The sequence below is a fragment of the Pezoporus flaviventris genome, unplaced genomic scaffold, assembly GCF_033815535.1.
Source record: "Pezoporus flaviventris isolate CSIRO_AGI_PZ_B2104156 unplaced genomic scaffold, CSIRO_AGI_Pfla_v1 ptg000023l, whole genome shotgun sequence".
Lineage (NCBI taxonomy): Eukaryota > Metazoa > Chordata > Aves > Psittaciformes > Psittacidae > Pezoporus > Pezoporus flaviventris.
In genome coordinates, this window is record NW_026892571.1 from 3,772,111 (window position 1) to 3,797,803 (window position 25,693).

Here is a 25,693-nt window from a genome sequence, read left to right on the forward strand (position 1 = left end):
GAGTGGCAGCCATTTGGCTCCTTTTCCTTTTTTATCTCTGTAGTATTTGTATGAGTACCCACAATATGATTCATTTCCCCTACCTCCAGCTGGCTGAAAGGTAGGTGTTGAGATGAGCTCTTACTCTAAGGCCCAGTTACAGTCAATGGAGAGTGATCCATCTCTCCAAATGAAAATCTGTCCATCAAAGAGAAAACGTGATAAATTGCTTACTGCTCTTCACTGGCTGCTCTTTAGACTCAATGCCTACATTTTTGATGGGCAAAACAGGAAAAATTAATCCCAAACAAAAAACTGATGTGATAGACTATGTCTGCGTCCCCACTCTGTGTTACCAGTGGTTAGTAAGTATGGAAATGCATCTCCTTGTCCCTGAGGTAGCTTCTGTCCTTGCTGCTTAATGTCACCATTGCTTTTCCTTCCCTCTCTTTAGAGCTGTGTCTAGCATTAGGCTTCAGGATCCTTCCTTTGTGGCCAATACAGAGGAACTCTATTTTAGAGCTCCTGAGGAACTAGTGATTCAATTCAAACCCATTTCTCTCTGTCATTGCAAATGTAAGGTAGGATGCCTTGCTTAGGACCTCATTAGTAACTGCAGCAGCTACTAATAGAACTGCAGGGTTGTATGCTGGAGTGGCAGGCGGCTCCCTTGCATGTGTGTAGCAAAATCATTCTTTCAGGAGGCTGTTGAGTATTATCTGTTTGACTGGAATCATCCTAAATTTGGCACAGTTCAGCTGGGTTGGGTGTTCAGGTTGTAACTGTAGTCACAGACTTCAATTTCCAAGCAATAAGAGCTACAAAACAACATGAAGGTGTGTAAGCTTTGAGAGGCTTCTTTTTTTTTTGGGGGGGGGGGAGGAAGCACAACTTGACCTGGGTATCTTTAAAAATAAAAAAGTAAACTCAGTTAGGCATGCGATTTTAGTACAACAGAGGGCCTTTTTTATTTGTATTGAACACTACTAATGGGTTTATGTAGTTTCTGCTCAGTACCATGCTTATCACTTAGTGCTATGTGATTCTGCAGCTGTTTAGACCACTGGCTTGCTTGCTTTCTTACTTAGCAACTGCTTTATCAAAGCGGGAAGTCATTTCATCACAAGCACACGTTTGAAACTAGAAACACCTTGTAGATGTGATATGTTAGGCTCAGATAACGGATTTTTCTTGCCATTTCTGTGTGCCAAACTTCAGCCTGGTTTGGGTTGGAAGAGACCTTAAAGCTCATCCAGTGCCAGCTCCCTGCCACTGGCAGGGACACCTTCCACTAGAGCAGCTTGCTCCAAGCCCCTCTGTCCAACCTGGCCTTGAACACTGCCAGGGATGGGGCAGCCACAGCTTCTCTGGGCACCCTGTGCCAGGGCCTCAGCACCCACACAGTGCTCCAAGCTGCCTTCATCAGCAACACAACACCAGACAAAGAAGCAAGTCCTCCTGTGCACAAGCAGTAATTCTCCAACACGTCCTTCTGCTTGACACTTTGACTTTCAACTTGGCTCTTCCATTTGTCTTTAATGTCTGCAACCTTATTACCTCCACTATAAGGTGTGCTCCAGCCTTCTTTATTTGCTGCCTCAACTGCAGTGACTCGAAATGTGTCAGTCCGTGGGATTTCTACATGTGGAGGGTGATGCTGCAGACTTCATCAGACTTGGATTCGTAACTTTTCCTAGTAATGTAGTAGCTCCTAAACCAGCAAAATGGATGTGGTTACTGCCTGGTGAGGCACAAAGGTCTGGGCCTCAGGAAAACATTTTTCTAACCTAGCATCTCATGGTTTTGGTAAATAATCTTAGATGTCTTGAAAAGAGCACATACTGCAGCAAGCCCCACATACCAGTGCGGGAAGTGAGATTTCAGGTTGCCATTTCTTGACTGAATGCAAAACTGCTAAATGTTTCCATTTGGATGAGAATTTTCCTCCACATAGTTTTGCCAGGGACACAGTGGGATTTATTCATGTTGGTGTAATGAAGTTAACTGCGCTAATGACTAATGCTCCCCGCGAGGATTTGGAAATACCTGTCACGGAAATCCATTTAGAATTACAATTTTTCTGCCATATGTAGAGCGCAAAGGAAATAAGGCTGTTTGTTGCAGGGAGATGGTTTGCTGTGTTGTATGCTTGCACTTACTTTCATTGAAATAAAGATCAACAAAACTCTTGCTGTTCTGAGCAGTGTCTTGCAGTGTACTCTGGATCCACGATGGTTACGTTATTCTTTTATGTCATCTGTAAGGGTTGGCTACAACTTTTATTTGCTACAGGCACGGGATTGAATTTTTTGGTTGTTAGTGTTTTTAAACTGTATCACAATGCAAGTTTATTATAGGAGAGGCCCTGGGGCAATAGCCCTCCTTCTCCTGGCACATACAGAGCCTGGGAGATGTATTTGTATTCAATGAGTGACAATTCATAAGCAGAATCAAATAAAGATCCAAAAAATGGTGTTCCTGTAGGTGCATAACTTTAGAGGACAAGAAGCAGCACTGAAGTGATCTGATTTCTGAGACGAGAAAGGGCAGAGAGCTCCTGGTACCCATGGAAGCATTTTACGGAGTGTTCACCCCATCCCATGTTTCCTGAGGGCTTTGCCTGGACAAAATCCAAGCCCAGTTCTTGTGCTTCTGGCATACACCAGCCGCAGCTGGGTTATCTTCTCCAGAGGGTCTACAAAGCAGTGCTACATCTGTCTGGCCCAGCTGGGCAAGCTTTGCAGGAGGAAACCCTGGAAGGCTCCTGGCGTGCCTGAGTGCTTCTTGCCAAGTGATCCTGTCCTCTTCTCCTACTCTTTGGAATGCTTTGTGGTTCTGTAACTGAGAGCACAGGGAAACCTATGGGGAGTGCAGCCCCTGGGACAGTCAGACACATTGTCAAACTGAACTTACGGAGAGCACCTGCTTACACCAACTTTTTGCTGCTGTCAGTGAGAAGGAAAGGCTCTGCGCTATGGGACACCCCGTGTGTCTGGCACTGTGCTGCTGCTTGTCTGCTGCTGTTGAATCAACAGATTTACTTGAGAGTGGAGTTAACACAGTGTCTTGGTGAAACGTTTCCAGTGTAACTGCAACCTCTATCAGAACGTCCTCTCCAGTTCAGTATTGTCCATAAAGAGATCATCTTTCCATATCTTCTTTCCGCTTAAACCCTTTGTTTTCTGTGCTCAGTCTTGGGAGGCGCTCAGCTCTGCAGCCCTGCTCTGACAATGTGTGTGTGCAGAGAGGGCGGATAAAGTACCAGCTCTTCAACACACTCACAGTGTGCAGCTGGGCTTCCCCGACTTCCACAGGGTTTTCTGGAGAATTTCATCGAGACTGCCACTCTTCCCTTGGGGGTTGTCTCAGTAGCATTACAAGCTCCGTGCAGCACAGGTTCAGGGCTTCCAGGGCACCAACTTGATATCCACTCCCTAAGCACAGTGTAAACGGTTGGCAACCCGTCCCTAACCACATCTAGGATGTTATTAGAAAGCATTTGCATTAACAAGCATCTGCAAGACGGAGAGGAACAGCCCATGACTGAAACCCTGGCAGAAGTCCTCCAGCTCCAGGCTGGAATCAGCTCCCCAAGTGCCCAGGGCTTTGGGTCCCCTAGGGGAACACAGACCAACCAGGCTTTGGGGCAGCTTTAAAGTTTGGTGTCCATATCGAATGCTTTCAGTCCTCACTTGAGGTGGAGTAATGGAGTTTGAAAGCTGACATGGGGGTTAGAACTCACATGAGAGAAACTTACTAGTAGAGGGGAGTGTGCACTGCTTTCATTGTGCTGCTCTCACTCCTTCCTCTTAATCACGAGCACTGTTGTTCAGAGACCACTGTCATCCTAATTACCTGCAATTAGGAGTGGAAATGACTATGCAGCTAATTGCTATTGCTCTACAAATGTATTGCTTTTTTTCTAAAGTCATTTTGGAATCCTGGGCAGCAAAACAAATTTTTCTGCCTTCTCCATTGATGAAAAATGGAAAACCAGCCCTGTTCAGGAGTGCGTAAGAAATGATCACTCTTCAGTTGCAGCATATAGTCCTTGAAGTTAATCATATTTGAAAATGTTACCTAGATGCAAGCTGTTATTTCCTAACCTACAGCAGAGTGTACAGCAATGTCACTGTGCCTGCTGAATATGTGAAATGTCTGTAGGTTGTTGCCCTTCTGTAAATGAGGGCAAATGAAGCAGCTTTAGGGAGAACCATTTTAGCACCTCTTAGCAACTTCGTTTCCATTTTCAGGCTTTTAAAGAGCTCCAGGAATGAGCACGTTTATCTCAGGGCTGGTTTTCTGTCCGCCCTCCCTTCCTCTGCCTTCATCCAGGTGCTTCCAGTAGCTGCCGGCTTTGCCGTGCAGGTCCCTATGAGTTGGTTGGACATTTGTTGCCACTTCTTTATGGTGCAGAGCTTAGGTGAAGGAATGGGTTACACAGATCTCTGTTACAGACTGCAACCCAATGAACTACACTGTTTTATTCAAGAGTGCTGTTCACCTACTTCAAGGTGCCTCCTTCAACCTCATCTTTACCTTTGCAGCTACATTGTGCACCTCTTTAAGTCTTGCTCAGCTCACCTTTCTTTGTCCTCCCACCCCAACAAGTTTTTATTAATTCTTTGCTTGTCTTGCAGAAGCCAAGAATTATGCCATTGCTTTTGATGAAGAATCCCACTTTCCCAGTTATTTCCATGCACCACTTCTAAAGATTATTGAAAGATTTTGTAGTAGCCATTAATTCTTCCTAGTCCATCCTCCATGTTTTACAGAGTGATTTTGGAGAGATGAATGTGCTTCAGTTTAGTGTCAATGCACCCTTTTACTGTTTTCTGTGCTGAAATATAGGCTAATGGCTCAGGTAATGCTACCCAGTTCCAGCAGTTTCATTCCCTGCTAGGCAGGGGCTTACTGTAGGAACCCTAATTGCTTACACTGTTTTTAAGACTAGAAAGTAAGTCACATTAATCACTTTTTGCAGGTAGTTTCAAAGTTATAAACCATTAATCAATAAAGGTGAGAGAAAAGCCTGGGGCCTTTGAGGGACAAGTAATTCATTCATTACTGTGAACAAATTCCATACAAGGAATGAATCAATGTCATAACTTGCTAGCAATGTATTGCATATTGTCCCACATAATCTAGTGCAGAACAGATTGGTATTTCTTTCATGTGGTACCTGAAAAATGATTGTCCTTCCTCCAGTGAAATCCTGTTTGATATTTTCTGCAGAAGAGAATGTAAAACACTGAGAGGGTCCAATGCTGCCCTTCCCTGGGCTTGCTCAAGTCACAGCCCCCCTGCCAGCATCTCACCCTCTACCTAAATCCTGTATTGATGACAGCTTTACAGAATGTGCTACAGAATGGCAGCCTGAGTCACAAATACCCACAGCAAGATAAGTGCATTGCATATCACAGAAAGGATTGAATCCAATTAATGCATGTAGCAATTATTGAGAAAGCAAGAAGGGAGTACCAGGTGTGCCTGCTAGGATGCACAGAAACCATTCACTGTACAGTGTTACGAAAGTCTGTCAAACTCTTTTGAATACAGATCTCAGTTAATCTCAGTTATCTGTTCCCGGGCAGCTGTGCAGGGTGGCTGGGCTCACCTGCACTAATAAAGGACTTCCTGAGGCTTAAGATGGCAAGCTGATTCATAAATAATTTGTTCATATTTAAGTCTTTAGAGCCTGTCCTTTAACTTTTACAGTTACCCACAGCCAGGCCCAATACCAGGAATTGCATGAGCTTCACTGATGGCATCTCTGCAGACAACATCTCTGTATTTCAAAATTTGTCATGAATCCAAATTGTTTAACAAAGATAATAAAAAAAATCCAAAAATATTGGATTTAAAAATGTGTTGAAGCACAGCAGATGGTTCTTAAACATCTCTTTCTACATGTCTCTTAATCTGTGGTGGGCTTTGTGCTTTGTTACATGTAGGCAGTGATGTCCAGCCAGGTTTGAGAACTTGGTGACCATCTTGTTGCATGCCATGTAAGAGAGTTTGGCATTTGATTCGCCTAAAACTGAGGTCTTCCTGGACTTGTGGTTAGACTCTGTATTGGTTTTAGCAGGGCCCAAGCTTGTCAATAAAACACAAACTTTGGAGTTGGCAGTGGAAGCTGAGCTGTGTTGTGGGCATCAGCAGGGTTAACGGCTGCCTGGCACTGCTGGGGCTCGCCCTCCCTCCCAGCAACTCTTCTTTCAGCAGCTCGGTGCTTTGCACTCTGCAAGGTACCTCTGATCTCTTAAAACTACGTCTGAGCGGTTTCCAGCTCTGGCTGAAGGGATAAAATACTTTGTGCTATTTATTAGTCTGAGTAGCAGCAACAAATCAAGGACTGTAGCTAATAATCACAAAAGGTATTAAGGGGACAGTGAGCATCAAGTACAACTTGCAAGGGCCTTTAGATGTCAAGTAATTGTAGCTGAGTTTCTGCTGGGGTTTTCTTGCCTTGTGTAATCACTGAGATAAGGATAGGGTTAGTGCACAGTGGTTTTGGCATGAGATAAGCAATGAGTTATTTGTATTGGCTTATATCCAAGAGCAGCTGAATAATACTGAACTATCCTATCCTTCATTCGAACTCCACACCAGCTATGTTAGTACTGAGGACCATCACGTACTATCTGTCAGTACTAGTGCTCAAGCTGGTAGGGGATGCTGCTAGTTGCAGCTGATCCAGGAGAATGTCCTCCTGCCCCCCAGCAAGGGGCATGCTGTCCAAGATGTTTGATGTGCGATATGTGACTCTGTGCAGAGACAGCCTTAGACATTCTTCTTGTTGTCTTCAAGTATTTCCTCTGTGTTTCAGTTCTCCTTGGTAAAATAGCAATATTATTTAGCTGCCATTTGCTGTTCTGCTTTCTAAGGTACTGCTAACTTATTAGGTCAGGGAATTCAATAAGGAATAGAAAGATTAAAATAGATCAAATGAAAAGCATACTTTGTAGGGAGGAAGGTTTAACTGTAGGGAGATGTCAGAACATACAGAACAGTTTAATACTTAGGTGTGGGGCAAAGGCATAAATGTCTGATTTGAAACACCACCAGGATGTCTGCAGGGCAAATAGAGGTTATTCTGTGTGCAGGCACAAGCTTGTTAGCATGACTCCAGGTATAGCAGAGAATTAGAGGGGGGTGTGCTCTGGGGGAACCCCTGGAAGGCTCTGGCAAGCACATGCTGTTGCCTGGGTCCTTACTGTTGCTGTTATCCTCATCAGTGCTGCCATACTAAAGCCACGGGAGGGATGGGCCCCTGACACAACGTGCACCTTCACCTGCTGTGCAGCCATACCTGCAGTGCCCTGTGAGGTGGTTTTACTGCACTTGTGTGAAGGGAGACCCTGCCAGCCATGCCGGGGTCAGACCTGGGCTTTGTCTTGTGAGGCTGTAGCCAGAGAGACCTCCTTTGAACTAGCTGTTCCTGTGCCACTGTATTATCCCTGGCCTCTTCCTTGTTCTTCCCCAGTTGTGTGACCCTTGTGACACCAAGTGACTGACTCTAGCAGAGAGCATGTCCCCAGGGAAGCAGCTATTCACTACATTGTGTGAGTTTAACAACCCCTTGGTCTGTTCATCTTCTAACTGCTTTTGTTAATACAAACCAAAAAGGTAAATTGTTCATCAGACGAAGGTCAATAGTTGGTCTGTCTGTCCTTTGGGTCCGTACTTTGAGCAGGAGCCATAGAAGGTCCATATCCCACATTTGGCGATGGGTTGCTGTTTCTGAAAGGACATAGACCACCACGTGTTGCTCGAGCTCTGCTGAATACCTATCACCAATCTCTGATGCCCACACACCTTTCACAGCCATTTGAGTTGTTATTTTCATATTGGTTGCTGTGCTGTAGTTGGGGTTTCAATATTCAGACCAGAGGCTGAGGAGGGAAGAGGAGCAATCACTCCTGCTGGCACACGTTCCTGAGTGACCGTGCTGAAGCGGTGAATGGAACTTTTAAGTGCCTAAGTTTACTTAAATTCCTCACATGGTAAAATTACCAAGTTCTTCATGGTAATATTAATAGCAGAGGTTACTGCAGATGACAGCAAATTAGATAAGGCAGTGTCCCCCGATGTTTACTGCCTGACACTGAATTAGTTTCGGCTTTAATATTTCACTTGATTAAAGAGTGGTGTTCAAAATCTCTGCAGTGCCCCATACTTATAGCTTCCTCCAAAAAACCTAAAAGCAGGCTTGGGCTGCAGATGGAACACTGACATTCACATATGTGCAACCATCACCTTGGGAAGAACTGAGGAGTTGCACTGATTGGGAGTTACCACCTTTGCAAATCATGGGCAGGGCAGGGGCAGGGAGAAGTCACAACATTTCTGTTGGTTCAGAGACCAAAGCCTGATTTGTAAATGTGCGCCCCAAGAGCGTTCAGCTAAGGGAGGTCAGCAAAAAGGCGAGTTCATCAAATCCCTTTCCATAACATTTCAGATATGGGACTTTGTGGTGGTGGCTTGGGGTTTATTGGACCTTGTTTTCTCTTGCTTGTTGTGGCAGGGAGAAGCAAGGGTTTTTTTTGTTTACTGAAGCTGATTTAATGAAAATTCTTGTCAATACAAAAGCCAGAGTAGCAAGAAACTTTCATCCTCAGATGCTAAGTTGATGAAAGACACACAATGAGCACTGCAAAATGCTTACTGAGAAGGCCCAGACAACCAGGAAACATAAAGAATTCTCTTTTGTATTGGGTCAGCTGTTGGATGACATTTGTGATGCACCAGAAGCAGACTGGTTGCTACCTCTCAGGCCTCAGTGTCCGAGGAAACTGGTGTGTATGATGGGAAGACACCCCCTTACAGTGAAACCATCTCTCTTAAAGCTATAGAATACTAGAGCTTTGTGGAGCCGGTAGGAAGGTATCCAAAGTGGGTTTAGGAAGACAGGGAAGGCAGGAGCCAGCCAGGTACAGTGTCTCAGAGCAGGAGCCCTGATTTTCTGTGTGGTTAACATCCGCAACAACAGCTTCCATGGATGTGTGACTGTTCGGCTTCAGGATTCAGAGCTCATTTTGTAACGCTTGTATTTGTGCCACAGTCTGCAAGTTGTGCCATGCAGGCATAGCCCTGATCTCTAGGTGTAAGGGTAGGCTGAGAGTGATCACCTGAGAGTGATATCAGAGCTGCTTTGCTAGGAATTGTCAGCTCTTTTCCCTTGCCTACTCTTGCTCAGACCCAGGCTGGCCTATCCCCTCATCCCCGTTGTAATTACCCCTTAATTTGATGAAAATTTCATTTTCAAACTTGTTCTCACAACATGGCCAGGGCTAGTTAAGTGACAGCAGCAGAGCTCCGTTGCACACAGCTCATTTGGAGAGCGTGAGTTCTTGCAGCAGGAAGAGGTGAATGCGTTGCACAGAGCCTTTCAGGGCTGCTTGAGCTTTGCTGAGACATTGACTGAAGAAAAAGGTTTACAGTGGAGTTCCCCCTTGTCTGCTTTTTGGTTTGGTTGGTTAGTTTTGTTTGGTTTGCTGATGCTTTGCTTTTGACAAAGGATTTAAATACTTGGTCATTGTTTGAATGGAGAGAAGCCAGTTTTATTTTACCAGGAGAAGGCAGTACGTGATCCCAGACCAAACCCAAGAACATCAGTTTGTGAATAATTCATATTTTATTCCTGTGGGCCTCGTTCCCACACAGACACTGGCTGTTCTGCTTCTTGAGACATACAAATTGCACAGAAGGGCTCAGGTAAAACCATATTTCCTCATGTTTTCCTGCCAAAAGTCTGCTCCCATTAAAGCTTGAAAAGCACCACCAGTACAGAAAGGAAAGCCTCCTTTGGGTTTTGGAGGGGTTTTGTTATTGCCCTCAGTGAACACCTGGTTGTTACGAATTGCTTTGGTTCAGCATGAGCTGCTGTAGCATCAGAGGAGCAATCAGCAGAAGTCACACTGCATTTGCCACGGCACATGAAGCAGTTGATGTGTCTCATGGCTAATGCAGACACAGGATGATGTCTGCATTAGCCATGAGACACATGCAACCTTTTCGTAGTTCTTATTGGACTGAAATTAGTGAAATTGATAGGATGGGAAAAACAGATATCAATCCCTTTGTTTTGCTGAAATTTAAAAGGAACCAAATAGAGATTTCAGTGTGTTGAGAGCAGGGAAGTTTATATTCATGACCTAAATTCTTGTGAGTTTTCTTGTTAATTGATGAATGATTTATTTGCATATACATTTTTCCTGTATGAAAAGAATTACAAAGGCTTGTCTGGATTTATAGGGGACTGGTAGATCATCTATCTCTGCTACTAAATACTACAGTTCTTAGCTAGCGTGATTTTCTCGGCTGAACGGGTATTCTGCTTCTCTCTAAAGTCCTGGCCAGCATCAGCTGCAGACAGCATGATTCTGCTTACACAGATTAAAGCAGAATGCTCCTTCATTTTGTTCCTTCTTAGGAACCAGAATGGTAGGTTGTGCAGGCTTAGTTTCATGAAATCAACCTAGATAACATCAGTTAAGATATGATGTTACACACTCCATAGATTGGTCCCATATTGACTTAAGCAGATCCATTTATTCATCAGATTTATTTAACTACAACAAAAAAGTATATAAAAGACCTGCTGAAATGGGTTTTTTTTGAAAATGGATAATGATAATAGTAACTAAAGGGTTCTAACAAATGTTCTGGGACCTTTGGGCCTGTTTGATGCTTGCTGCGGGTCACTGCAGTGCAACGGGCGGTGGGTACCTTTGACTATTTGCCTTGTGCCTTTCTCCAACTCAGAGCTCTTTGGCCATCCCCTGGGACCAGCTCAGCTCTGGTGCTGCCATTCAGGGTGAATGTGTTGGGGAAAAAGACTGTACTTCTTCCTAGAGACAAACACCAAGGGGAAAGATTATGATTCTTATTCCTTTTGCATTGTGAGATGGTGACACTGAGGCTTGAAAAAGGTGGGCAGTAGCTCTGAAGTCCTGCAGACATTGTAGTCCATGCGCAGATAGATGGACCAAAGAAACCTGTAACCAATAGAGAAGACGTGGGGATTGTCCTGGTTTCAGCTGTAACAGTTATTTTTCTCCTGCCCTCTTACAGCTGAAAGCAGGACAGGGATGAGAGCTGGCTGTGGAAGGGCTTGACTTCCAGAGCCATGTGTGTGCACTAGGAGGAGAGAGCAGTGCTCGGTGGGTTGAAGCAGTGAGTGTAACCCTTTGGGCAGCCCATTGTTATGACTGCTGCTCATATCTGACTGTGAGGCTTGGGTCAGCCACGTGGAACAAGCAAGTGGAAAGGAAGCTGCTGTGTTGCAGGTTCACCTCCTTGGAGAGGCCCAGACAGATCTAACGCTGTACTAATAGCCCTTGGAAAATGCCATCAGGAAAGCAGAGCTTGACATTACGGCGTTTTGTAAAGTTATCTATAGCTAAGGAGCAAGAAACAGCAGCTAAATCCTTCTTGATGTTGTTCTTAGGTGGAATGATAGAGCCACCTCCTTGCAGCATGGGAGGAATGAAGTGGCCTGGTGTGCCTGTCTCACTCCCTGTGCCAGGTATTTGCACATCAAGAAAAGCTTCACACTGCTAAGATCACTCGTGCCCATGATGCTGACCTCCTCTAGTACCAAGGTGACAGTAAGGGCAGTCCCGGGGCAATGCAGGAGTTAGCCTGGCAGTCAGAGGATGTGTTGCTGAGTCCTTGCCCTCCAAACAATAACACCCAGGAGCTGGTACCAAATGAAGCTGGTAGCTGTGGCTTCTGCAAACCACCAAGCTTGTGGGGGCGGCAGTGTGGAGAGACTCTCGATAAGTTTTTGCTTGCATATTTTTAAGAATGGTGCAAATTTATTTGTCAGATATCATTTTTGAGCACAATCCCCTCTGCAAAGCTTTCTGGTGTTCAGCTTCTAGCATCTGTGAACAGGCTGTATTTGAGGAGCTGAGGTGGTCTTTATCAAATGCATTCACTAGTGCCTTTTGGATTTCAGGCCAGCTTGACTTGGTCTCACTTAGGACAAGCTGTGCAAAAGGTGAAATCTGGATTAGAAGAAATGCATGTAAATGTCAGCATAATATATTTTCCCTTGACATTTTATTTTTCTTTAAAGTTTTATTGGGTACTTTCATTTTTCCTGGCTTGAGGACACTGGCTATGTTTGCTACTTGGTGCGGTTACAGAAAAACATGTGAATGTGATTTCAGACAGACTTTCAGCCCTTGGCCTTACGGTATTTTAATGCCTTTTCAGAGCCATTCCAATCCATAGATTTACACTGGGATCTATAAGTTCAAGTCTCATTGATTTCAGTGACAGATGCATGAGTGCACCTGTGAACTGAATGAGAAATAAGGGGCTTCAGCTATGGGCAGAGGGGAGATGTCCTTGTTTCCCTGACTGCTTGATTCATATCTGCAACTCATTCTTCCAGAGAAGTGAAAAAAGACCCTGCTTATTACATGAGTAGATGCAACATTATAACTAAGCATCCTGCTCCAGACAGTACACTGTAAGCTGCTGCTTACGTCCTGTGGCACCTGCCTTTGCCACACTCCATAAAGCACTCGCTGCGGAGGTTGCTCTGGAGTAGCTGGGAGTAAAGGGATTGCTCAGCCTCATTTGCTTCCTTGTCTCCAGGTGCATTAAAAGCTTGATTATGAAACCTCAGGAAAATGTGTTTTGGGAAATCATCTTGCATGTGAAAAAGTCCATCTGTGGGCTAGGAGCTGGGTTTCACAAGTGTCAATCTGCCCCCATCTATCTCAGAGCCTTAAGATTAACAGCAACATGCTTGCAGCCATGAACGTGCCTCCTCCCAGGGAGCACAGATCTGTATGCCTAGGCTGTTCATCCTCTTCAGTCCAAAGGAGGTTCTATTATACTGGGTGAATTGCCTTCGAAACACAGGGAGGTTCTGTAACATTGCTAATTGTTCAAATCCTCACTGTAGGGGCGACCTGATCGGCTTGCATGGCTTTTAAATAATTCATGACTTAGCACTGGGCTGTGATCTTCACCAGAAACAAAGATTTTTATGTAACAGTTCTTACAGGTCTGTGTTAATTGTGGTGACTCTCTTTGTTGTCAGTGGGTTTTGTGGTGTTTGATCCTTAAAATCCTTTACCTCTGGTTTCTTTCTGGGCCTTTTGGATTCAACAATATTGCCAGGAATGCCTGCGGAGAGGAGTTCTCTAGGACTGGGCTCATCTTGCTTTGGGAGGTGAAGCACATCTGGCCCCTGGACACCGAGGGTGATGCTGTTGCCACTGTACCCTTGCACTTCCGTGCATCTCTACATAAGGCAAACAACAGTTTGCAGCAACTTCCTTAGTAAACCCACGGCAGTCAAATTATTTACATCTGTCTTCTGCTGTACCTGTTGAAAAGTGCACTCCAAGCCTATCAGGTAAAGAGATGAGAATTTTTATTGTGACAGAGGGTCCACAAGGGTGTTTTGGTGACATTGAGGCTGCTGTAGCAGGATGGGCTCTTTGTGAGACCGAGATGGATGTGAAAGAGGGACTGAAGGAAAGAAGAGATGGGTGCTACGAAACCAGAGCTTACTGACTGGTAATGTGCTTTATATGAGATTGTCATAGCCCCCAACATGTTGTGTGAGGGGTGGAAGGTGCATCTACAGATTAGGTGAATATTATCACTTAAAACTATCAACCAGATAAGGACAGGAAAGTCAAGATCCAGAGCTGAGCACCTCAAACCCACATGCTTGGTCAGTGAGAGCAGCAGAGAAGGGAAACCCAAGGGTAGAGTAAACAATCCTTGGGATTCTGTTTTATTTGCACTCACTCATTCCTTCTCTTAATAGAATAACTAAAGCAACCTTTACCTGAAATATTAAGCCCTAAAGATTTGCTGCCACAGTAAATATTACACTTGAATTGATTAGGTGCACTTGAGAAATCAAGCCACATTCTTGATAGAGGAGCAGTGCATATTTTCAATGTTTATCATGCTGTATTAGGTGTTTAATTAAAAAGACGTTCCCAGAGGATTAGCCAGCTTCGTGTTGATGGCAGAAGCAGATCTGTTAGCAATTTTTGGCAGGTAATTATAATGTGGAACCGGATGGCTTGAGCTGAATATTTTATGGTAGCAGCTCTAGTTGGAATGAAGAGAAATATAATCACTCCTTTTGCTAGGGGGAAAACAAATCAAACAAGTACCCACACCTGTTTGCTTCTGCACGTTTGTTATCTTGGCAAATTAGGAAGGAATTAGTGTGGATATTACCCCGATTACCGGGCTGAGCTCCGCAGCAGGGAGTGCGGGAGCTGGCTGATGGTTCTCACTGCAAACACCTGCTCCCACGTGCTCCCTGGGGAGCTGGGGGGATTTGATTCCCATTGTCTGCTCTTATGTTAGATTAAGGTGGATCAGCAGGACAGGATGTAGCTCGGTCTGTGAGAAGTAAAGCATGGCTGGGAAAGAAAAGCATCTTCCCCTTCTTAGGCAGCGTGCTGCCTGTCTGGGTGCGATTTTCAAGAGCCTTCCTGACATCAGCAGAGGCTTTACCAACGTAACCACCATCCACTGATCCCTGTGACACCCCTGTGGTTGAGCAAACTTGGCCCTTGCCAATGTTTGTTGAGCTTAATACCATGTGTGGCAGCAGGTAGATGGTGTGAGAAGAGACAAGCAACAATTTGGAGAGTGGAGCAGGTGTGGAGCTGGCTTGTTTCTGAGACAGCCTCGGCCCAGAGTCCTCACCGCCAAGCTGCTCCTGCACGAGGGCTGCCCTGGCAGGTTGTTCAGCACATGGCATGTGGCACATGCCACATCCATGGTGCTCAAAAAGCTGCAAAGGAATATGTCTTACTGGGTCAGATCATTGACTGAGTCCAGCAGCAATCCCCTGCTGGTTGCCCAGGAGAGCAGGACCTGCTTGGCTGTGCTGCAAAGCACTGCTGTAGTCTAAGGACTCTCCCAGGCTGGAGAGAGGCATTTGCAAATACAGCATTTACTTAAGGCAGCTCTATCTAATCACTCAGTGACTCCTTGGAAATGAGGGAGCTGGAGAGAAAGATGGGAGAACTCAACCCTGCATTGGCAGGTTTGTTTCCTGACCATGCCCAGGGTGAGTGCAGTGGTGGGAGCTACCAAACCCAGGACTCGGCTGCTGGAGCCAACCATGACCAGTGGCAGGAGCGCTTAGAGAAGCCCTGAAACATTGGGCTCAGCATTTTATAGGCATCAGGCTGAATGAGCTGATATAGGAAGGAGAAAACAGATGGGAGAAAGCATTTATGAAGCAGCTGCTTGTTAACCAATAATTTGGTACATTTCCTTCAGTTCTTTTCATTAAGCCACAGTATGTGGATGTCTCATTTTCTGCGGGATGCATTGAATGTTCAAAAGACTCTGCTATAATTACACAAATGCTGAAGGAGCAGAGATATGCACTGTGTCAGGAATAGTTCTCTCTCTTTGTGTTTTGGAATACAACAGCCCGATACAGCACCGTTCTTTTATACCCATCCCTTCTGTCTGAATTCTTTAACAGTTAACAGGGCCATGAGATGAACTGATGGTTTGCAGGGAATGTGGTTTAAATCTGAGAACTCCCTATAGAGGGTTTGGTTTCAGGTCTTGGACCCATTGATGACTGCTTGATGTGGTAACCCAAGATTTACCAATGGATAGAACAAAACTTGCTAGATTGTCTGTTATCTCTGTTATGGGAGAGAATCTGAGCTTTCATTCTGACAATAGCCAGATTATGGTTATGAAGAATTATGTGCTTATATATGTGGTTATCTTCATGTGGTGTTATGAAATGTTTGTTATGTGTGGTTATGAAGACTAGCTGTGTGGTCACATCTTCTCTGCACTAACCTGAGACCCCTCGCACCTGCAGTTAACAAATACAGGGCTGAATTTCTGTAAGAACTCAAAATGAGAACACTTCTTTTCCTGACTTGTTGCACAGTTTGTTAATGATGTTGTGTTAATGATATGTAAATGACTCAAACCTGTAACTGTTGCCTGTCCTCTTCAAGTTCCTCACCAAAAGGCAAGCTAGCTCTGCCAAGGATCTGTGCCCTGGGACTAGCAGGGAGAAGCCACATCATGCAGAACACATCCAACCTGGAGTGGGAAGGTGAGCCCAGCTTGGCTGTGCTTGCCTGGCCCAGGAGCAGGGCATGAGGTGCTATGAAGCTCCAGTTCTTATTCGTGGTCTTCTAAATTCTCCTGTAGGGTATTTGGTCTACACCAAGGCAGCAGAAGGGAGCATCCCTCCCAGCATTAGTGGTTAATAAAAGCAGTTCTTTTAGATACCGTGCAGACAGAGATCAGGTGCTGATGAGAAGAGGTGCTTTGAGACACTCTTAAGTGGGGAGGAATTATAGTGGTTTCCAGGCAGAAAGGACTTTTGTATGACGAGACAAAATGGACCATCTTTCAATATGCAGCCACGGTAAGACAACATCTCTGCATGTCTGAAGTTTCCATAGTGTGAATTAAGGCCTCAGGTACTCAGTCTGCCTGTGGGAAGCTCACATGTTTTTCAAATTGAGGTGAAAAGAAATCCAGATCCTTACAGGCAGAGTAGGTGCTGCCTGGCAAGTGACCTGCCAGGCACCCTGGCTCTTCAATTGCCCTGGCATCGGCTGGAAAGGGAAACCTGAGCTGTTGTAACTTTGTGCCTACTTGCTTTTCCAGCAAAATTCCCAGACTATTTCATTCCTTCTGTGGTTTTTGGTTTTAGAGTCAAAGGGAGAAATACTTCACTGCTGGCAACTGTTATTAAGATGAATACAGTCTTATGAACCTGTGATGACTTCTACAAATTAAGCACTATATGGAGGGTCTTTTTAACCTTCTAGCACGGTGAACTTCAGAAATGGATTTTGGCTATTTCTGGAACTTTTAATGATATTAATGTCAGCAAATGTAACCTTCATGTGATTAATCATTAGCTTCTTTTTCATCTTGGTCATTAACCTTGCTAGGTTTTAAAGACTGTTAAGCAGCCTGAGGATGCAGTATCCACTTGTGGCAACCAAGTCCCATGCTTGTGTTGCACCCAGAGAAAACAGGATGGCTCCAGCTCTTCAGCAAGCTCTGCTCTGCACAGGAGAGTGGCTTTTACAGCTCAGGTTGTCTTTGCTGCCCAAACACACGTCGTTTCATCTCCTCTGTCAGTGCTGGCAGCCCACCCAACTCCGCTGCCTCATTGTGCCTTGCTCTCCTGAGCTGGGAGCAGGGATCTGCAGCCTCATCCCAGGCAGTGTTTCTGCATTCAGAGCAGTGGGAGGTTTGCCTGTGAAAAAGGCTCTGTCTCCTAAGGAATGCAATTACAATTGATCAGGCTGAAAGGGAGATGTGTGCTTTGAGTTTAGCTTTTCATGCCGGTACTGTTATCTGCCGAATTCATGAACTCCGCAGTGCAGCTCAGGGTGCTTTAAAAATTAAATGGAATTGACTGAAAACCAAAACCTAAGTACACATGAGTGTTATTTACCTCCAGTACTCCCTATAATTCTTAGTCTGGAGCTAAAGCAGCAGCAGTAAGTTTTCCTACCATCTCTGGATAAGTCTTCTGTATTAAAATGTAGGTTGATTGTATCTGCATTTCCTTGAAGAATGGCAGGATCCGCTGCAAAAGGGCTGGGCCCAGCGCAGAGGAGTTGCTGGTGGCAGGGCAGGAGCTGGCACTCAGGAGAGATGAGGTTTGTCTGACGGCCATGCCAGCCTGTGCCAGGTTGGCAAGCTGCTTGGGCTGTGTGCTGCAGGGGCAGGTATCAACAGAGCTTTGCTTTCTGCCACAACATTAGTACAACATTTATCGCACAAAGTCTCTAATGGTGTCTGATGATGGAGCTTTTCTTTTCAATGGGGTACTTGGTAGTACTCCTCTGGCTGCTGCTTATATATTACTAGTTTTCATGGCATCTACGACTATCTTTGAAGCTCTTCTCATGTTTTCCCCAACAGATCAAATGAACGGGACTGAGCTGGAATGTACAGAAGTTGCTAAGGAGGGGTGAAGGAGAGGCACGTAGAAAGGTGTATCTCCCGGAAGACTCATTTCTAGAGGAAATCGGGCCCATTTTCCTCTTCCTTTCTGGTCATTTGCAATGTCTAAACCCTGAAAGGTGGATATTTCCAAGGTGGGAACATGCAGCCAAAGAATGGGGGCTGAGCCTCAATTTTCCCCATCCCACCTGTCAGGCTGCAGGGAAGCGCAGCAGCTGAACAGCACTACCTGGGAGCTGGTGGGGCTGGAGGTGGTGGAGACCTCCACTGTGCTGATACAAAAAGAGTGTAAAAATTACTCTGTCAAGCTATGCAAGCCCTGAATTAATTAGTCCTGAAGTAGTTCTGAGTAGAGGAGGAAAGAAAAATGTTGGTTGTCCTTTCTTAAAAGGGTTGGACTTCTTTTCCATGGATGTCCCAATGGCCTTCTAAAAGACAAGACATTTCCAATAGCCAGTGCTGACTCAACACCAGAGTTGTCTGTAACAAAAGAATCATCATTAATACAATAGCAAACTGCGAAACATCTCTGTAGTGCCAGTTTATAGCTCTGAACAAAGTGGAAAAAGGTGGTCCATATGGAAGGTACCAACACAGCCATGCTACATGGCAATTTGGGGAAATCTATGTCTCCAACTGCCATTTAAGAGGAAAGCTCTTCCTGTAAAAGAAGTAAGAGCTTTAATAAGCATTAAGAAAATTAGTGTGATGAAAATTAAGCTCACCAAGGGAAAAAAGGAACTCCTTAACAGGAGCATCTCTGAGTCTCAGTGAATTTCTTCATCAGGTCTGTCAAATGGCCACTTCCTTCTGGTTTATCCAGTTGGGAAAGTGGTTGGAGGAAGGATGCTGCATGCTCCCACCCCAAACAGCTCTGCCGTCTGTTCAGAGCGGAGATGCACAGATCATGGCTCTTGCAGGCAGCAACAGAAGAAGGGCTCTGTGTCTCCTTTCAAATACTTCTCTCCACTGAGATTTTAGAGAAAGAAGCATGAATTATTGCAGAAAGGCACTCTGCAGGCAGGGAAACCTTTAGCTCCCACCATGTTAGCTGCTGCTCTGCTACACTGGGCACGGGTTTGAAATGTAATGTGATTTTAATAGAAAGCCAGCTAAAAGCAAGAAAGTAGCAGTGACGGTATCAGGAGTTTACATGCCACATTGGCCCTAATCTGTACAAAAATGAATCCCCAGTAACCTGGTTGACACAAAGGTCCTGCTCCTCTTACTCCAGCTGCTGTAGCTATTGGGGCTGAGTGCAGTATTGTTCTACACAGCCCATTTTTCCTCTAAAACTTGAATACATAAAGCAGTGAATGCAGCCCCAGGCAGATATTCTGCAGTACGTGCAGAATGCACCCATACTTCCTCCTCTCTTCCTTCCTATTTCTGCACAGGGAAAACATCCTCTGCCCGGTCCTCACAGGAGCAACCTTGGTCCAAAGGTGGCAAAGGGCTTGAATGCTCAGTGCATCACCCTGTCCTTTCACTTTCCATGTATGGAGGAGGGCCTCATTAGCATCCTTGGGCCTGACAACCACAGGTGGAAGGAGGCAGGACCGATTTATTCTGCCGCTCAGGTGAAGAGAAAAGCCAGGACACCAGCTAGATCTTAAGGCCAAGTCTGCGAGAGTGCTGCAAGTGTTAATGTGGGACTTCATAGGTGTGTGCAGAACAGAGAACTAAATGGCCGTGTACAATTTTCCATATAGGATATTTTCAAAAGAAAGCTAGTGATGCTCAGATTACCTGACTGTGGTGTGTGTTCTAATCCTCTGCTGCTTCAGCTGCCAAGCCAAAGATGCATAGGCAAAGAAGCAGGATTTTAGGTCCTAACCACCTTGGCAGAAGGTATCAGAGAATAATTAGAGGAGTGCAGCCCTGTGCTGGTTGTCCTTCTATGATTTCCCCACATACTGGCAGCCTTTCTCCAAATGGGGAGAACAGTGGTGTGCAGCCTGTCCTTTCCAGAGCTGGTTCCCCATTCCCCACAGCAGTGGCTGCATTTTGGAAGCCTGCTGTAGCCAGGCAGGAGAGCTTGAGTTCTAGGTGAACTCAAAAAGTTTGTATTTTTAGCCAGTAGTTAAGGTAACACAACTCTGACTAGTGACAGTGAACATTTGACACACTACAGACGCTGCCAGAAATGGCTGTGCAACATCACCCAATGCTAACAAATATCAGCAAGTACCACGTATCAGCAAGTACCACGTGTTACTGTGATCCTCTCTAACAGCCATGGCAGGCTTTCTGGAGATGGGATTGGGAATATCAAATATTGATCTGTATCTTTCACTACTCTCTTGGTGGCTTTGGTACTCTCTGTCTGTTATCTACTCCTGACTTTATTTAGCCCATTTTTGTAGCTTTAAAAAACATGTTGGGTTTGCTAAGTATGTCTGATTCCTCTTCTACCTTTTAAAGAATTTACTGGACTGCAGAGTATTACTTCAATTCAGAGAGATTTTTGCTAGTATCCTTTTTTGAATTACATGTACAAGGCTAATGGATCATTTCAGATAAATGTAGATTGCAAATGGAATAGCACAGCTGATGGCCTTCTAGGCAAACACATGGGTATGGATGATGGGTTACTACTCTGTCTTAAGATAAACAGAGCAAGTTTTCACTTGGTTTTAGCTCATAAGGCTCCATTAGGAGAAGGGCAAGCTCACAGTAAGTAAAGCAAAAAGAATCAATATGACTCTGGGAATAGGACTTTTTCAGAAAGAATGAACTTATTATCCTTGAAATAATTATTTTGATAGACTCCCTGTGGCCTACTGAAGATGTGTTTGGGTTTGCATTCATGCGGCTGAGTCGGGTAGATATCCATCAGCCCTGATTAAACACGTCATCTGTAGTTGTCTTTGCAGGTGCCAAAGCCCATCAACTTTTAATGCAGTTGATTATTAAGGAGCTTTTGATGTGTTCATGCTTCTCCTGGGCTGAGCAATGAAATGCCCATAACATTTAATGCAGTAGCTTGACATTTAAATGTCAGTTAAAAGCCTTTTCTTGAGCTGGAACCGTTTCCAGCGGGACGGGTGTTTCATTATGGGGATGGCCTCACAAATAGCTCAATAATGTGACTGTGATTTCAGGTCCTGGCCACAGTTTTGTTCTACATAGAGAGAATTTCAAACTAATTATTCCCAGGCCCCATATAACTTGCGGAGCTGGTGATGACAGCTACGTGTACAGGCAGCGGGGCAGACACAAGGAAGCTTTGACTGACTGCACTGGAAAACCACAAGGCTCTTAGGAAATATTGCCAGGAATAATTGTGAAAATGACATTTATTTTCCAAACACTTCAATTGCTATTGAGGAAAAATCTGTTCAGAAATAATAAAGGACCACAGCATTTTATGCTGTGACCATAGGGTAAATCTCCTTAGCGACCACAGACCATAAATGTCCTGTGTGTGCTGGCTCTGTTTTATCTTTTGAAGGTTGTTCCTGAGGCAAATGCAGGGCAGAAGGGGATGGTAGAGGAGGGCCACCAACCAACATGGTCGGTCTTAGTGCTTAAGCACAGGAGGCTGCATTGCAATGGGTCTTGCAGCAGGGCTTGTCACATCCTTTGTGCCAGTGGTTCCTCTTTGGGCAGTGCCCCACAGCTGCTCTGAGCAGTTTTCTGCTACAGAGAGAGGCAATGATCCTCATTCCTCTTTCTCTTATGTACTAAACCAGTTCCAGCTCCATTGCAGGGGAATGGCAGTAGAGCCAAGAGCAGAAGTTGCCCTTCTTGTCTTCCACTCAGCAGCATTCTCTTTACATTGTAGCGATTACAAATCACCCTATTCGTGAGGCTTTAAATTAATCAATAGTGTATGCACATTTGGTGGGGGACAAGTGATGTCATCTGTCTTTTTCAAGTCTGATATTATAATGCTAGATGTGGTACTGACAGTTTGAAATCTTTTATAAATGAATTAAATTGCTTTGTAACATCTGAAAAGAATAGGCTGGTCTTGATGAAAACTGTTCCTTTCTGAGGTAATAAATGAAGTGATGATACAATTGTTAAGTTCATTTATTAGGGTTTGGAATCAAATTTAGAAAGACAAAAGTTAACCATAAATTTCCTGTTTCTAACAATTGTATCATCTCAGGACAATCTTGGATTCCCTTTCCATAGCTGCGTTGTGTTGAGAAGAAGCCTGATATAAAATGACAGCTAAAGCAGGCAAAATAAGGAAAATAACCCAGAACTTTAAAAAACTGCTTTGCCTGAAGTTCACTTTGAGTGAACTACTTCAATAGGTCAGCTTGTCCAGCTGTACACTTGGGTGAGAGATTGTGCTTCTGTTCCTTCCTGTAGTAATGGTGCTGCCGGGCCATTTTGATTGGTTGTTGAGGGCTACAGTCAGTTATAGAATCACAGAATAGTTAGGGTTGGAAAGGAACTTAAGATCATCCAGTTCCAACCCCCCTGCCATGGGCAGGGACACCTCACACTAAACCCTGGCACCCAAGGTTCTGCCTAACCTGGCCTTGAACACTGCCAGGGATGGAGCATTCACAACCTCCCTGGGCAACCCATTCCAGTGCCTCACCACCCTCACAGTAAAGAACTTCTTCCTTATATCCAATCTAAACTTCCCCTGTTTAAGTTTTAACCCATTACCCCTTGTCCTATCACTACAGTCCCTAATGAAGAGTCCCTCCCCAGCATCCCTATAGGCCCCCTTCAGATACTGGAAGGCTGCTCTGAGGTCTCCACGCAGCCTTCTCTTCTCCAGGCTGAACAGCCCCAACTTCCTCAGCCTGTCTTCATACAGGAGGTGCTCCAGCCCCTGATCATCCTCCTGGCCTCCTCTGGACTTGTTCCAGCAGTTCCATGTCCTTTTTATGTTGAGGACACCAGAACTGCACACAATGCTCCAGGTGAGGTCTCACAAGAGCAAAGTAGAGGGGCAGGATCACCTCCTTCAACCTGCTGGTCACGCTCCTTTTGATGCAGCCCAGGATACGGTTGGTTTCTGGGCTGCGAGCGCACACTGAAGCCGGCTCATGTTCATTTTCTCATCCACCAACACCCCCAAGTCCTTCTCCTCAAGGCTGCTCTGAATCTCTTCTCTGCCCAACCTGTAGCTGTGCCTGGGATTGCTCCCACCCAGGTGGAGGACCCTGCACTTGGCATAAGTGAATACTTTGTAAGGTTGGCATCAGCCCACCTCACAAGCCTGTCAGGGGTCACTTCACATTGGGTATTATCTAATGTTAAAGGTACATTTCTAAAGGCTGTTTCTTTCTGCTTACTGAAAGGGAGCCTCAGAAAATAGAACAGACGGTTCCTTAGAGTTTCAGGCTGCCCATCCATAAATGCCTGCTAGCACAGGACTGAGAATCCTCCTCACCCTGACTCAAAAATGCCTCCAAAAAAGACCCAATTTATTTGTGCCTCCCAGGGAGAAATGCCATCTGTTCTTCTTTAAAACTGATTTGTGTGAGGAAATACGTGCAAAGTCATTGCAAGTCAGAGGTGTTGGGTGCTCCAGGGAGCAAAGAGATGCCCCCTTCATTTTGACTGCACAAGCGTGCTCCACTATGTAGTCTCTGCTTAGGTAGTCTCACAGATAAATTCCACACAAATCAAGGTAATTGTGATATAAGAATGGTCTATTTGAGACCACAACCATGTGAGATTTCAAAGTACACACCTTGTCTTACTCATACAGTTGTTCTTTTTTATTATCTCCTCTACTGATTAGCATGGCAAAGTATGAAATAGGTTCTTTCTTTTCAAGCTATGCCAACCATTGACTTTCTTCTGCTCACCAAGGAAATAAATCCTCTGGATTATTAGTTTAGGTTTGAAAGGGGTGGTTGTTTTTCATTTTGTTAAGCTATCTCAGTGTCATGTCAAATTGAACTTGCTGGTTTATATTGGATCCTAAGACATGGTTGTATCCTAGGAATGATTGCAGAAGGTGAAGGGTATTTCTCCTTTCCTTTGCAAATCTTTCCATGTATAGGACAGTGTTCACTCAATATTAAATCAAGATCTGCTGAATAAAATTGCCTTAAGAGATCAGCTGTTAGCATGAGGCTGAGGGGAAGGAAAGGAAGGAGTGGTCTAAAAGTTTGAGCTCAAGTCTGGAAAGAGCGAGCTTGGATTTCTCTTTGTGTTTCATTTATTTATTGTTACACCTGTGCAGTCCTTTTTAACGCTGCCACAGCTGTTGAATGGGATCAGTATTCAAGGCCAGCTGATCAATACTTCAAGGCCAGGTTGGATGGGACTTGAACAACCCGCTCTAGTGGAAGGTGCCCCTGCCCATGGCAGGGGTTGGAACTGCATGAGCTTTAAATAAAGTCCCTTCCAACCCAGACCAGTCTGGGATTCCATAATATTCACCCTGTTCTCAGTGACAGTGCAAGTAAGTCTTCTTTTCTTTCCCATATTATATTTTGCAAAAGCACTATTAAAATATAGCTATTCACACTGTGAAATCTATGCTAAACAAATGCAGATCACTATCCTAAAGGCAATTCAAAGGAACACCGGGTACTGTAGACTTTTTAATCATCTTCTTGTTACTTTTGCCATTAGCAACAATAATTAGGACCATTAGCAACAACTGTGTGTGGTTTTAATTTGGCAATATTACTGCTGTGAGGGTCAGCATGCAGTATTTAGCAATACAGGACTGACTGCATTGAAAGAGAGCCAGGAGGTTTTAGCATTCAAATTAATTTTGTGTTGGGATGAAATTGAAATTGAGATTCTCTGTAGTATGGTTAGATCTATAAAATGCAGAGCAGGGCAGTGGGCAGAGAAGGCAGCTGTACTGTGAACATGGGTAAGAAACTGGTTCTGCTTGACCTGCCCCAGGATTTGCCCTGTTGTCACCTTGATCCTGGCTAAGGGTGCAGGTCAGCCATCAAGCCAGCAAGCAGCACCTTGATTCTGATGTAATTCAGGAGCAGACCTAGTAATGGCAATCCAAGAGTTCATCCAGTTGTATTCCAATAACTGGAATTGGAGTAAAACAAGGAGCAAGAAAGCATTTTGCTGCAAATATCTTGCATTATTAATGGAGTTCAGAAGTATGCACAGAATTTGCACCTCTGGGCTACAACTAAACCTTGGTTCTGAGCCCATCCCTCCTCATCAGATAACTTATTTCTCTGCTATTGAGGTTTGAGATTTTCAACCGAATTTAGCTCAAAAGCAGTCAAAATACCAGGTGCTTCAGAAGCAGATGCTGTCAAAATCAAGACTTTTGAGACTGCCTTCTGGCTCTACCCATCACCTGCAGGTGGAAGGGGAAGTCTGTGAAACTTTTTCTAGTTCCCCTCTAAAACCTATTGCCTTGCTCTTTAGCTCATTCATTCCTGGTTCCCCATGCTGTTCAGTAATCATTTTTAAAGGTTAGGGTTAGCTGTATTAATTCATTCTGCAGAAATAATCTTAGCTAAATCAGAAGTGTAGAAGTTGTGAGCAGTGACTGGGCTGGTGAGGCAGGTGATCTTGGTGCTCTCTGAAGAGAGGCAGCGCTATACAACTCCCCATCCCACCTCCCTTGAGCACCTATTTTCATAGGAGATGAATCACTTGCTCTTCCTCTCCTTTGGATGACTCACAGGCACTAGCAAAGGGTTTGAATGCCAGATATCCTGGTTAAGCGCATCCCTGGAAGCTCCTTTAGAAACAGGTCTTTTCAGAGACCAGCTCGCTTGGCTTGCTTTGGAGGAGAACCAAGGGGCTGTACTTCTCACCTCAGGTGTCG

The 25,693-nt window shown here is 44.7% G+C and overlaps 1 protein-coding gene across 6 annotated transcripts in view; it reads left to right on the forward strand.

The window, feature by feature from the left end:
• Positions 1-25,693, forward strand: part of KCNIP1 (potassium voltage-gated channel interacting protein 1) — a 398,129-nt gene that overhangs the window by 173,115 nt on the left and 199,321 nt on the right. The window contains exon 2 of one of the 6 annotated variants that reach the window (XM_061456425.1): positions 7,466-7,544. The exons of 4 other annotated variants lie outside the window; for them this stretch is intronic. In XM_061456425.1, coding sequence (XP_061312409.1) covers positions 7,511-7,544 — 34 coding nt within the window. In that variant the 5' untranslated portion in view covers positions 7,466-7,510. Of the gene's footprint in view, positions 1-7,465; positions 7,545-25,693 lie in introns of those variants that run through there. One more of the 6 variants, XM_061456427.1, reaches the window with a different exon arrangement.